This window comes from Barbus barbus (genome assembly GCF_936440315.1).
Source record: "Barbus barbus genome assembly, chromosome: 37".
NCBI classification, from domain to species: domain Eukaryota; kingdom Metazoa; phylum Chordata; class Actinopteri; order Cypriniformes; family Cyprinidae; genus Barbus; species Barbus barbus.
Genome location: NC_136715.1, coordinates 27,968,824 through 27,981,578, shown reverse-complemented (window position 1 = coordinate 27,981,578; position 12,755 = coordinate 27,968,824). Strand labels below are relative to the sequence as shown.

Sequence of the window (12,755 nt, the reverse complement as noted above, 5' to 3'; positions counted from 1 at the left end):
GCATTATGCTTCCCCTTTTCTAAGGATAGCTGGTCCACACCAATCCATCATGTGAAGAGTATAAAGGTGAGCGAGCAGAGCTCATCTTATCAGTGTCAGGATAGGCTTCTGTTCCTAGAGTCCTGCAGTTCACTTCCAGTCTGCTCCAACACACCTGTCTGTAATGATCAAGTTCTCCAGAAGATCCTGATCAGCTGCTTCAGGTGTGTTTGATTTGGGCTGGAGGTGAACTTTTGGGAGGCAGATCTCCAGGAACAGGAGTGAACACCACTGCCTTAAGTAGTCAACACTTACTTTCATGCTTCAGCCATTCATTACTTGAGGACAGTTGATACAAAAATATAAATTCTCCTCATTTAATTACTTTCATGTCATTTCACACCTCTATGACTGCTGCTGAACCCACACAATATATATTTATTAGAAATATGTAAACCTATTTAAACCTTCATATTTAAACCTAAATATTCAACCTCCATTGTTTGAATTGGTGTCAGAAACCTATAGAAAGATTCATCTCTACGGGAAATCAGGAATGAGGAATGTCAGAAAAGTATCTGAAAAAAAGGAAATTTGCCGGTGAGGATGCAAAAATCCTGTAAATTCCCAGATTAGCATTGTCCATAAGGCAGGGAGCAAAGACATGATTAGTAGCTACTGGCAATAAAACGCTGGACTGAAGAGAGGCTTTAACAATTACATTCTTCAATTTCACTCTGAAGAGCAGGACAAAATGGGCAGTTTTCAAGAAACTGAACAAATTTAATCATAGAGTACATTATAAACTGGTGAAATGCGGTGATGGTAGAAAATCAGTGATACAGCTCTCTCGTTGTGAGGGTTAAAGATGAAACTCTGACAGCCATGTGGATCCACTGTACAATACATAGACAAGCCTAGACAGGAACATGCCAAATGATTTTCAGCATGTCCTGATCAAAGCACAGGCTCTAAATGCCAGTTTTGGGATTGGAAATAGGAGCACTTTACAAACAGCTGCTTCTGCACACGGCTGTCATTGCCACTCAATGACACTTTTTCTGTCAAATATTCAGTCTCCACAGCACAGTGTTTCCCAATCTGTTCCTGGAGTCCTGAAACTGCACAGTTGCAATGTCTCTTTTATCTGACACATCCATTTGAGGTCTTGGAATCTTTACTAATGAGGTAATAATTAGATTGAGGTGTGTTTGATTGAGGAGACATATAAACTGTGCAGCGCTGGGGACTCCAGGACCAGGAATGAGAACCGCTGGCTTATAGCAATTTCTGGACTCTTTTTATCACATGCTGTGGCTTTTATTCCAAAGTGAGTTATATAATGCAAGTAACAGCAAGCACACAAAACGTGCAAAACTCTCACATTTGGTTTTGTGCAGAATGTAATGAATGGAACACCTGGACTCTGCAGTTTGCATGTTGTTTGAGTGCTGGTTGATTGTACGTGAAGTAAATCTCCAGGATCATGGCAGGTTTAACGTACCTCTCTCCCAGGCTCCCCAGCAGGTCCAGTCAGACCGGGTGACCCCACAGGTCCAGGGGGTCCACGGTCTCCAGGTCCTCCAGGAGCTCCTTGTTTACCAGGCTCACCCTGTGACGGGGATCATCAGACGAACATGAGCCACCTGCATTAGCTCTGCTCTTGCCTGTATAAAACTCTTTGTCTTTTGCTATTTCTTAACTGTAAATGCCATTTGAGAAATGATTAATCCCATATTAAATTATATGACTTTTGATTTTTAGTCATGCTGTTGTGATTTTTGGTGACACTGTGAAATCTGCTTGTCTCTGTGATTAATGTTTAATTTTTGTAATAATGCATTAACAAGTGTTTCATTGGCAAGGGATCATCAAACATGGAAAAACATTCTCATGCTTTTATCTATTTGTCACATTCACTGGTAACTGAAAAGCTGGCAAAGTATAATTACATAAAGTTCACCTTAAAGGAAAATCTGACAAAAAGCTTATGACTGAAACAGTTTCTCTGTCTCCTGTCACTGTCATCATTACTATCCTAAATGTCAGTGTGTTTATCTGGGACGGTGGAGACTCACAGAGGGTCCAGGCAGGCCAGGGAAACCTCTTTCACCACGCTGTCCAGGAAGACCAACAATACCACGCTGACCAGCCAGACCCTGAGGACCTGCAGGCCCGTCCGGACCCTGGAACAGGACAGAAGTGAAAGCCACAATGACAATAGAACCTAAAAATGCTTTATAATATGTGACCCTGGAGCACAAAGGCAGTCATAAGTAGCATAGGTATATTTGTAGCCAACAATGGGTCAAAAGGATTTCTTTTATGCCAAAAATCATTCGGATATTAAGTAAAGATCATGTTCCATGAGATATTTAGTAAATTTCCTACCGTAAATATATATAAAAAATTGATTAGTAATATGCATTGCTAAGAACTTAATTTGGACAACTTTAAGGGCAATTGTCTCAATATTCTTTTTTTTTTTGCACCCTCAGATTCCAGATTTTCATATGATGATGTATAAATCTCAATTTCAAAAAATTGACCCTTATGACCCTTATGGTTTTGTGGTCCAGGGTCACATATAAGACACTCATAACAAAATGAGTCTGGACTTTGCATTTAAAATCTCTAATGAACACTCAGACTGTTGCTATCTTTACTATGTGTTGAGCTGTAAATGCTGTATGTTCACACTGATGAACAGCCGTGCTAACTGAGAGCCAGTAAAACTACGTACATGAGGCCCATCTTCTCCAGGATCTCCCTTCTCTCCAGGAGTCCCAGCCGGCCCACGCAAGCCAGCGTCCCCGGGTCTTCCAGGAGGACCACCGTCACCGCGCACACCCTTAGGACCGTCTTTACCAGGAGGACCAGCAGGACCAGCCGGACCCGGGTTACCCTGAGAATGACATGAACCAACGCACATTAACATGAATGAAATTACTGAGGTGTGGAGGACACAGCATGTGAAAGGACATCTGTCTACTGGAAACAGGTTGTCTATTTATGCACCTAGACGCTTCGGCTGACCATTAGTAATTTGGGCTGATGCACACATTACATTAATCAAATGTTTCACACTGCATTAATGATGTACATTTTTGAACTGAGCAGTTATTCCATAAAGGGGTCATGAACTGCCATTGTTTTTTATTTTGTACTGTTCTCTGAGGTCCACTTATAATGTTATTAAGATTTTTACATCAAAAAACATAATTTAGAAGTAATAGGTTATTTTCTATCCTGGGCTAAACAGAAAGTGATGTAGAATCGGTGGGCGGGGCTAAACAGGCAGTGATGTAGAATCGGTGGGCGGGGCTAAACAGGCAGTGATGTAGAATCGGTGGGCGGGGCTAAACAGCCAGTGATGTAGAATCGGTGGGCGGGGCTAAACAGGCAGTGATGTAGAATCGGTGGGCGGGGCTAAACAGCCAGTGATGTAGAATCGGTGGGCGGGGCTAAACAGGCAGTGATGTAGAATTGTAGGGCGGGGCTAAACAGCCAGTGATGTAGAATCGGTGGGCAGGGCTCAACAGGCAGTGATGTAGAATCGGTGGGCGGGGCTCAACAGGCAGTGATGTAGAATCAGTGGGCGGGGCTAAACAGGCAGTGATGTAGAAGCAGGTGTTGGTCTTCTTCCGCGGAGGCGGTGCTTATCCACACTATTACATCAGAGTAGAACATTCTACAAGCTGATGTTTTGGCAGACTGGCTTCAATATAAGCTGCTTTTAGACTAACAAGGAAGTTTTGATTTCTGAAACTTACAGGACGTTTTTTATAGTACAATGACCTCTTCTATGTCAAAAGATCAAGGGAATTTTGTTTTCTCATTTCATGACCCCTTTAAGTGAGGTCTTTGTCATAGTGAACAGGTCCATTGCTTTACTTACATTGGGACCAGGAGGTCCGACTCTACCAGCAGCTCCAGGGAAACCTGTGGCACCCTATAAAATTAATAAAAAAATAAACATTCAGTTTCATGATCTACATTTACAAAGAATACCCTTTTGTAAGTACTTACAGGAGGTCCTTGAGCACCGCGAGCCCCTTTTGGTCCAGACACACCAGTCGGTCCCTATAACCAAACCAGGAATACAAAATGTGAAGAAATACAGGGCAAATGTTGACGTGAGATGGGAAAGCAAATTCATTAGGCTGATGTTACCTGAGGACCTGGAGCTCCAGAAGGCCCTTGAGGGCCCGGTGCACCAGCATCACCCTTCTGTCCACCTTCACCCTGCTCTCCCTTAGTGCCAGGCTGTCCATCTGCACCCTAACATATCCAGATCAATCAATTAACAATCAGCTAATCAATGTTGGTGCTGTCAGTGCTCACACTCACACATCTTTATGTCATTAATCAAGATGCAAAGGCAGCTCATCTATCCTTAATATCATGTTAAATCTATTAATTTCAGGTTTGATGTACAATTCATGACTGTATGAACTTCAGTTCTTGATTCAGCTTCTTCCTCCACTGCATTTCCTTAAATATGTCCCAAAATAAGTTCAGTGATGATTTAAAAACAACTGAATTGGCAACCATTCCCACAGCTCCAGCTCCTGAATCAACTTCACCACTGAAGATGCTCTCCAGGATCGAGTTCTGTCGCCCCTGCTTTAGAGGGACTTTGACTGCGCAAACACAGTCGTCCCAAATCTGAGTTGACATTATGAAGCTGTAGTGTATCTCTGTCAGAGCAGGAGCAGTTTTAAACACGTGATATGATGTGCTGCATCCAAACAAAGGGAGAAAACAAACTGTATACACTTTTTCGTATGTTATCCTGGGTAATGAGCTGATGTCATTACATCATTTATGATTAGACCGCAAACTCATCTACCTTCTCTTTTACTAATCACTGAGATCTCAGTTCTTGCTTTAATAAATACATGAGATCAAGCAATTATAAGCATTGACTTTTAGTTATTTGCACCATCTTTCCATCTTTTTCGCCTCTTCATTTTATTTTCTGCAAAAATTAGTGCACAGACACTTAGATGACTGGTTTCACCATTAGTTGGGTAGTCTCTAGGCCAAAGCCTTTTTTATTTGAGGGTTTCATTGGTGCACTGCTATAATATTAAAAACAGCTATTCCAGTAGTCTGATGGTCAGATTGAGCTTGACGTATGAGAGCATCTGAGACTTTTACTGTTAGGCAGAAATAAAGAAAGAGTGAAGATGAGCTGCAGTGATTGCTGTACTTACAGGAGGACCAGCAAAACCAGCAGAACCAGGAGGACCAGTCTCTCCTCTGTCACCCTGTCAAAAACATAAAGCCCCAGTTTTATTATATCATACTAGTACATTGTTATACTGTATGTACAATAATGATGCCCTGCTATCAAATAAAACAGCATTTAGATTATAGAGGTTGCTCATGTCAGTCTTTTCCTAGAAGCGCATATTTAGAAAGCCTATAAAAACATATCAGATCCAAATGATCCAGAGATCTGGTGTGTGTCATATCATGTCTGGTGTATTATCATAAGTGAGATACAGAATGACAAAACTGTATGACAGATAAAACGTCTCCGTATGTCAATTCAGAGGTCGGTATAAAGTTTGAGCAACAGAAGATCACTGCATGCATTGAGTTACATACGCAAGTTGCAGAAATATATTGACTTCAATGTGGAAAGTATGGAAAGTAGATAAATGCCACTATTCTGAACACAGGTCTCTAAACACTGATATAATTTGTGAGAGACTCACAGGAACACCGCGAGTACCAGCAGCTCCAGACGGTCCTGCAGGTCCAGATTCTCCCTGAGGAACGTGCGGGGTAATGATTAATATTAGATATTCAACACATTAACAAATTGATAATAAACTGATAACTTTAGTACCTTTTCACCGTTGGGTCCTGCAGGACCAGGAGGACCGATTGGACCCGTTAAACCCTGTAAAGACACAAAGCAGCTTCCTCATGCACTCCTGTTCATAAACTTCAGTAGTATGATTAAAAAAGGATCTCATTAACATCCCAACAAGACTCTGCAACTGAAATCACACACACACAAACACATATGTGACCCTGGACCACAAAACCTGTCATAAGGGTCATTTTTTTAAAATTCAAAAGCAGAATAAATAATCTTTCCACTTATGTAACATTTGTTATGATAGGACAATATTTGGCTGAGATACAACTATTTGAAAATCTGGAATCTGAGGGTGCAAAATTGAGAAAATCTCCTTTAAAGATGTCCAAATGAAGTTCTTAGCAATGCATATTACTAATCAAAAATTAAGTTTTGATATATAATTACGCTAGGAAACTTACAAAATATCTTCATGGAATGTATTGTTGGCTATTGCTGCAAATATAGCTGTACTACTTATGACTACTTTTGTGCTCCAGGGTATTGCTGGTACATTCATGCAGCATGTCCTTTGTGTACAATTAACACACTGCAGCACGCACATGCTATTCAGGATTAGTTTGGTTCATGTGTTTAGTTATATCATGTAGACCAGTGGTGTCCAGTGGCTCGGAGACTGCGCAAGAAGTCTGGCTTCATCATATTCCTTCTTATGGCCATATGTAAACCAAATCAGATACAAACCGTGTTTTGCCATGAAAATAGTACTGTCAGGATTTACTAAAGAAGCGCAGTGAAGAATTAGCGCTGAAAAGGCGCAGACACAGTTATTTTTGCGCCTGACCTTGTTGAATATGCATTTGTAGGAGTTTCCCTTTCAAACGGAAAATTTATGGGAGGAGAGTATTCAAATGAATCACGCCACGCGATTTACTGACATTTACACTCGTTAAATTACTGGTATTTCCGCCATTATTTAACGCCCAAAAAAAGCATGTCTAGGTAATTTGCGCTGCTTTGAGTAGATTGCGCTGGTCATTATGGAAATGATCTGCTGTGTTCTTTAATGTGCGCATTGTCAGTAAAACACACGCAGAATTTTCCATCCCATCGACACTTTTATAGAATTGCGATCTAATGCTTATTTGCCCTGTTTAGTAAATCTGGCCGAAGATGTTCAATCTTCTTACTCTTGCGCCGTCTTTCCCAGGAGCTCCTTCAGGTCCTTTCTCACCGTTGTCACCCTGCGATACAAAGACAGTCAGATCTTATGATTTATATCCATTACAGTACCTGTATCACAAATGTTTGCACACACAGCAGTAAATGGCAATAGTGCATTACTCTAGTGCTTTTCTAACATGTTCTTTTCTAACATTTTCTAAACAAAGCAGCTGGAGCGTTGATGAATGTCACATAATCAAGCAGTAGGCAATGGATCAACAGAGTTTCATAAACGTAAGTTTCTCTTAATTTCATAAAGACACAGGCCTAGTCTCACAGAGGGTGGAGCTGAATAAATCTCACTTACTCTGTCCCCCTTTGGTCCAGGAATGCCGGACGTGCCTCTCTCTCCAGGCATCCCCTGCAGTCCCGGAGGTCCCTGAGCACCAGGAGCTCCCCCCGGGCCAACACCACCCTACGGATCATTACAGGCTTCAGCACATTTAACCTGCACGCTTTAATGAAGTGAAGGCTGTAGCATGTGTTATCATAAAACACATGAGTGAGTCAGGATTTGAGACCCAAGTACGGTACATTATCTGTACTGCTGAATTTCTGTAGGGGACTGACTGATCTGCTCACCTTGGGCCCATCAGTTCCTGGAGTTCCTGGAAGACCTCGAGGCCCCTGGAGGCCCTGGGGCCCCACTCCTCCTCTCTCTCCGGGGAAACCCCGCTCACCCTGAGGAGGAAGAGTAGCGCAGGGAACTTTAACACACAAGAATACTAGACAATGCACTCACAAACCAAAGGGAGAGCATCGGGTTGAGACTCACGCGTGGTCCGGTGGCCCCTGCGGCCCCAGCCTCTCCTGGAACACCCTGAGTCAGCAAAAACAGACACAAGGTTTATTAAACATCTGTGTGCAGCCAGCAGAATGACATGTAAAGCAAGGTTTCCTCTGCTTCTTCAGGACCTCTCACCTGATCGCCAGGTTTACCGCCTTCACCAGGGGGGCCCGGGGGACCGGGAAGACCCTGCAAACAACAGAAATGGTTTGTTCACAATGCTATGACATGCAAACATGGTGTTAAACTAAACTGTTCATTATTGTATTGATCAAACAAATCTTCAAGTAGCACAACTAGCTGTAGAGCTATAGATCCATGTAAAGGATGTTCATTGTAACCGCTATTAATCTCAGTATTATTTCAGGATCTTTATGATTCTCTGAAACAAACAGAAGCCTAAGTGATAGATCCTCCAGAAAACTCGCAGTAGTAGTTCAGTCTCACTCATTTGTTCATTATGTCATATAATAATACTGTTACAGGTATCATGCCCTGCTGGGAAGGCACATACTGTACATGATGATTTTTATTCACTGTTCATATTTAGCCAGGATATAAACTTTCTGAGATTAAAAATCTATTTTTTCAGAAGTGTCCTGGTCAAGATACACCACAGATACATCTGTACAAAAAATGATGTCTGTAAAAGATAATTTGTTGGCTCATCCATTATAAAATATGGTCTGCTATTAACTGTAGAATGAAGAAATTCAGCTGGGAATATTCTTCAGGTTTGAGCAATAAATCAGTGATCAATGCCTGTAAATCCTGAAATGACCTCACGACCACCTGAGAAATAATTTACATCTGAAAAGGATTGAAGATTAAGTACTACTTTATATTTAATATTGTTTACATTCCTTCATTCATGATAATTAAATTAAATAATTTGTTAAATGTATAGACAAATCTTGAATCTTCTCACAATGGGTTTGCTGTCAAGAACAAGATCATACTGAGGTTCAAACTGATGCAAAGCATTACAACCATCTACGTTCAACAGGAATACACAGATCGATGTCAACAGTCATCCAGACGGATGGGAATAATTAGCTAATTAGCTTGTAAATACATATCTCTCATCGTAGTGCTGCTGCTGGAATTGTTCATGTTAACTGTTAAGTAACAAGCCACGACAGTGAATTTACAAAGACATGATCGAAACACTCTGCACTGTAAAAAGAGGCAACCTGCAACTGTTAGCTTCCAGAGATATTTTTACCTGATTTAACCAATAGAAGTTAAACACTCTTCTTGACTTGAATAAGACTAGCATGGCAACTCACCTGGAAGCCGGAAGGTCCGGGTTGACCCTGCTCTCCTCTCTCTCCTGCAGGACCCTGTCAACAGCATCATCATCATCAGACTCTCACTCATAAACTCGTAATGTGAACACAGGCATGTGCAGACACACTCACAGCAGGTCCAGGGGGTCCCGCAGCACCCGTCTCGCCGTCTTTCCCCGGCAGACCCTGCAGAGCACAGACATCGGTCACTCCATCAGTGCTGTATAAGAACTGAGGCTGAGGTGTGAAAGGTGCTTGTGTGTGTCAGAGACAACCGTTTCTTCAGAAAAGCCTTAGTGCCAATGCTTGTTGTATACATATTATATATATTGTAATGCCACCCTAATCTCAGCATCAGACAGACAGCAGACGACTGGCAAAACATCTCAAACCTTCTGGAGAAAAACACTGAGGTTTGCCTCAGCCTCTCACTGTATGATTAGCCTCTTATATTTACTATTGTGGCAGCATTTTCTTCAGAAATAGTGATGCAGGTGTGTCCTTGTAGTGCTGCAGGTCAATTATGTCGAGGCTCTGATTATTTAGCACACCCTAATGTGGTTTTCTGCCTCCTGTCCAGATCAAAAATGCCCTACAAAGCATTGTCAAACGTTGCATATTTCCAAAAAAACAAGAGATAATCATTCACCAATCAAAAATGGCCTCTAACTTTTATCCAAAGCCAAGCATGGGATGTCCTTTCACAAGACATGGTTCAAACATAAATCTCAAACTCCAGGATAATAATGCTCAACACATCTGAGCGGATTCAAGAGTCAAAATGCCAAGGGTCTGTGTTTTCATTTCTCCAGATCATCATGCAATGTGTTGAACTCTTATAGCTAACTGGAAGTGTTTCTCCGTTGCTTTGGATGTTTGTTTATCTATCAAATGACTTTATCAGTTGTGGACCAGTATCAGAACCAGTATCTCCTCTATCCATCTGCAACTGAAGCCACAAAGAAACCACATTTTTATTTTATGCAAAAATGAATGCAAGGAGAAAGACACACTCAGCGTCTGTTTGACACACAAGAGCTCGCTCAGTCCTCAAACTAAACTCTTGAATATGTTTCAGAGATCTGATGCACTGTGACACAGAGACTTTGGCACATTAACAAGTTACATCCATTCACCGGCACACAACTGCTTTGTAGTTATGTAGAGAATCATTCAAGTAAGAATTATACTGTACATGGTCCGCTGTGCTTGAAATAAAAGCCAGTCACTAGTTTTGGAAACAGCATGTTTTCTTTATAATATCTCACTTACTATTTTCCACTTTGTAAATTACTGTTTACCCAAATGTATGTTTAGAAAAATCATAAAGTTGACTCAAATACACAAGATCAAACGTCCGGTTTTCTTTAAAACAAGCCACTGTTTTGGCGCTGGAAGAAAGAAATTGCCAAGAAAGCTGCCAAGAGAGCTCGGCATCGCTAATGACAAGCAGCAGCAATCCTGCCCAGAGCTCAGTCGCTCTGAAGATCAGTCAAACTGCTCCCTGGCCGCTTCGTTTGGCAGTGTAGATGTGTTGAGGATCATGGAGCAACTTACACGCAAACCAGGAGCTCCAGCGAGTCCCTTCTCTCCGGCCTTCCCAGCCTCACCCTGCAGCGAGAGGAAGATGCCTTCAGTGACGACTTTGTGAAACAGTCATTAAGATGCAGAGCAATAATACATGAAAAAGTGTTACATAATAAACACAATTAATAACAAAAAAGAACAGTGATGTACACATTCAGGTTGCTGTGACACAAGCAAACAGACAAGAGTTTTATGGCTTACATTGCCACCCTTGGGTCCAGGGAATCCCATCACTCCCGGCTGACCTCGAGCACCCTGAGGGCCCGGGGGCCCCGGCCGGCCGTCTTCACCAGCAGCACCCTACACCCTCAACAGAGCACTGCAGTTACTCAAGGTACAAACACACCACTACAGCTCTTAAATACATGTGTGTCCTTCTGTAACTGTGAGTCTTTTCGTGAGAGCTCACATGACAGGAAGTAGGAAGTCAAGGACCGTCTATGATATGTATATAAGAAGCAGCATGGCCTGAGATTTTAAACAGAATCAGGACACTGACTTTGTATAACTCTTTTTTATAACAGTGTACTCCAATACAGATTATTGGAGTACACATTTAGAAGAAAAGACTATTTCAGTCTTTCTGCTTCAAAGTTTCATGTTTAATTGTGTGATGTGTGCCACTTCTTTGTAATTATTTGTAAGATTTACAATCAATTTCTGAGTGAAAACTGTTTCCGCACCAATTATTTTTTTTCTATGTACATTGTGACGGCTAAGGCTGATATACAAAGAGCAGACTGGCTGAAATTATAAATAGAAATTCTAATTGTAATGGTCAAATTCACTATTAAGCACAGTCAAAATATGTGTGTAAAAATATAGTCAAAATATTAGCATAATAGTCGTGTACAACAGTGTTTACTCACAGACGGACCAGCTTTGCCCTGTGGACCAGCATCGCCCGCGCGTCCTGTCAGACCCTGCGTAATGGAATTATGACAAGCATGTAAAATCAGCATTAAAACGGTTTACACTGTTTACACTGCAGACAGATGTGCTGATTTACCCTTGCACCAGGCAGACCCGGTTCTCCAGGCCGGCCCGGATCTCCGCCGGCTCCCTTGGGTCCTGACACTCCCGGAGCTCCCCGCTCGCCCGGAGCACCCTGCAGCACAACACCAGAAACTCAATACATGCTGAATTCATCAGCTAAAACATGCATTTCATAGCCATGTGCTAACTAATAATTTGGTTTGCAATGTAGTAAAGTGCAGTCGAGCCTAAAGGACACGGAGCAGCATATGGCTGATGAACAATATCAGACATGATGACAAAAGCCACCTTCACACATCAAATCTGGGTCATTTTTGTAAAATTGTTGTATTTTAACTCTCTGATGTCAATCATCAGAAATGACCTTCAGACTGCATTTTCTTCATCTGCTCTATGAGAAACATAAACATAAACTTTACTTCATCACTAATTTGTTAGTAAAGTTACTTCTCTTCCAGGCACATTGTCAGAACTTATTTAACACAATTTCTTGTTCACTCATGATCGCTAAACAGTAAAATGCTTGTATTTTTCCTGAAAGACTGTATGTGTGTTATGCATTTCAAACACGCGCGGCGTCTCACCTTTGGTCCAGCCAGACCATCTTGTCCAGGAAAACCTCGATTACCAGGAGCTCCCTGCAGAAAACATGTCATCCTCATTTGATCTAATTTATAACACGATACAGTATAAAGCTTCATCTCAAAGAACTACAACAGCCCCATCTAACCGATAGCAGTCCTTGAGAGAGCTGAATAACTGTATTTCCACGTATGGGTAAGGTATAGTAAGATATAGAAAAGATCAGGTCAGACATGAAGAAGCCGTGTCTTACTCTCTCTCCAGGCGGCCCGAGGGGTCCAAGAGCGCCGGGCTCTCCTCTGGGTCCTCGCTTACCTTCCTCTCCGGCAGGGCCAGAGGCACCTTGAAGCCCAGCGTTGCCCTAAACAAACCATCCTTTATTTAAAACTCTCATTTTCATTTAACTATGACAGATGTAAGGCAACACATTTAACTGACGTAAAACTACCATACACTGCATTCTCTGACAGAGACA

The 12,755-nt window shown here is 41.8% G+C and overlaps 1 protein-coding gene across 1 annotated transcript in view; it reads right to left on the bottom strand.

The window, feature by feature from the left end:
* Positions 1 to 12,755, bottom strand: part of LOC306857065 (uncharacterized protein) — a 43,301-nt gene that overhangs the window by 9,000 nt on the left and 21,546 nt on the right. Inside the window, exons 22-43 of the mRNA XM_079396730.1 lie at positions 12,534 to 12,641; positions 12,283 to 12,336; positions 11,712 to 11,810; positions 11,572 to 11,625; positions 10,904 to 11,002; positions 10,673 to 10,726; positions 9,248 to 9,301; positions 9,116 to 9,169; positions 7,962 to 8,015; positions 7,815 to 7,859; positions 7,622 to 7,720; positions 7,347 to 7,454; positions 7,006 to 7,059; positions 5,840 to 5,893; positions 5,706 to 5,759; positions 5,199 to 5,252; positions 4,153 to 4,260; positions 4,009 to 4,062; positions 3,878 to 3,931; positions 2,723 to 2,884; positions 2,058 to 2,165; positions 1,484 to 1,591 (exon numbers count right to left, since the gene is read on the bottom strand). Coding sequence (XP_079252856.1) covers positions 1,484 to 1,591; positions 2,058 to 2,165; positions 2,723 to 2,884; positions 3,878 to 3,931; positions 4,009 to 4,062; positions 4,153 to 4,260; positions 5,199 to 5,252; positions 5,706 to 5,759; positions 5,840 to 5,893; positions 7,006 to 7,059; positions 7,347 to 7,454; positions 7,622 to 7,720; positions 7,815 to 7,859; positions 7,962 to 8,015; positions 9,116 to 9,169; positions 9,248 to 9,301; positions 10,673 to 10,726; positions 10,904 to 11,002; positions 11,572 to 11,625; positions 11,712 to 11,810; positions 12,283 to 12,336; positions 12,534 to 12,641 — 1,692 coding nt within the window. The remainder of the gene's footprint in view (positions 1 to 1,483; positions 1,592 to 2,057; positions 2,166 to 2,722; positions 2,885 to 3,877; positions 3,932 to 4,008; positions 4,063 to 4,152; positions 4,261 to 5,198; positions 5,253 to 5,705; positions 5,760 to 5,839; positions 5,894 to 7,005; positions 7,060 to 7,346; positions 7,455 to 7,621; positions 7,721 to 7,814; positions 7,860 to 7,961; positions 8,016 to 9,115; positions 9,170 to 9,247; positions 9,302 to 10,672; positions 10,727 to 10,903; positions 11,003 to 11,571; positions 11,626 to 11,711; positions 11,811 to 12,282; positions 12,337 to 12,533; positions 12,642 to 12,755) is intronic.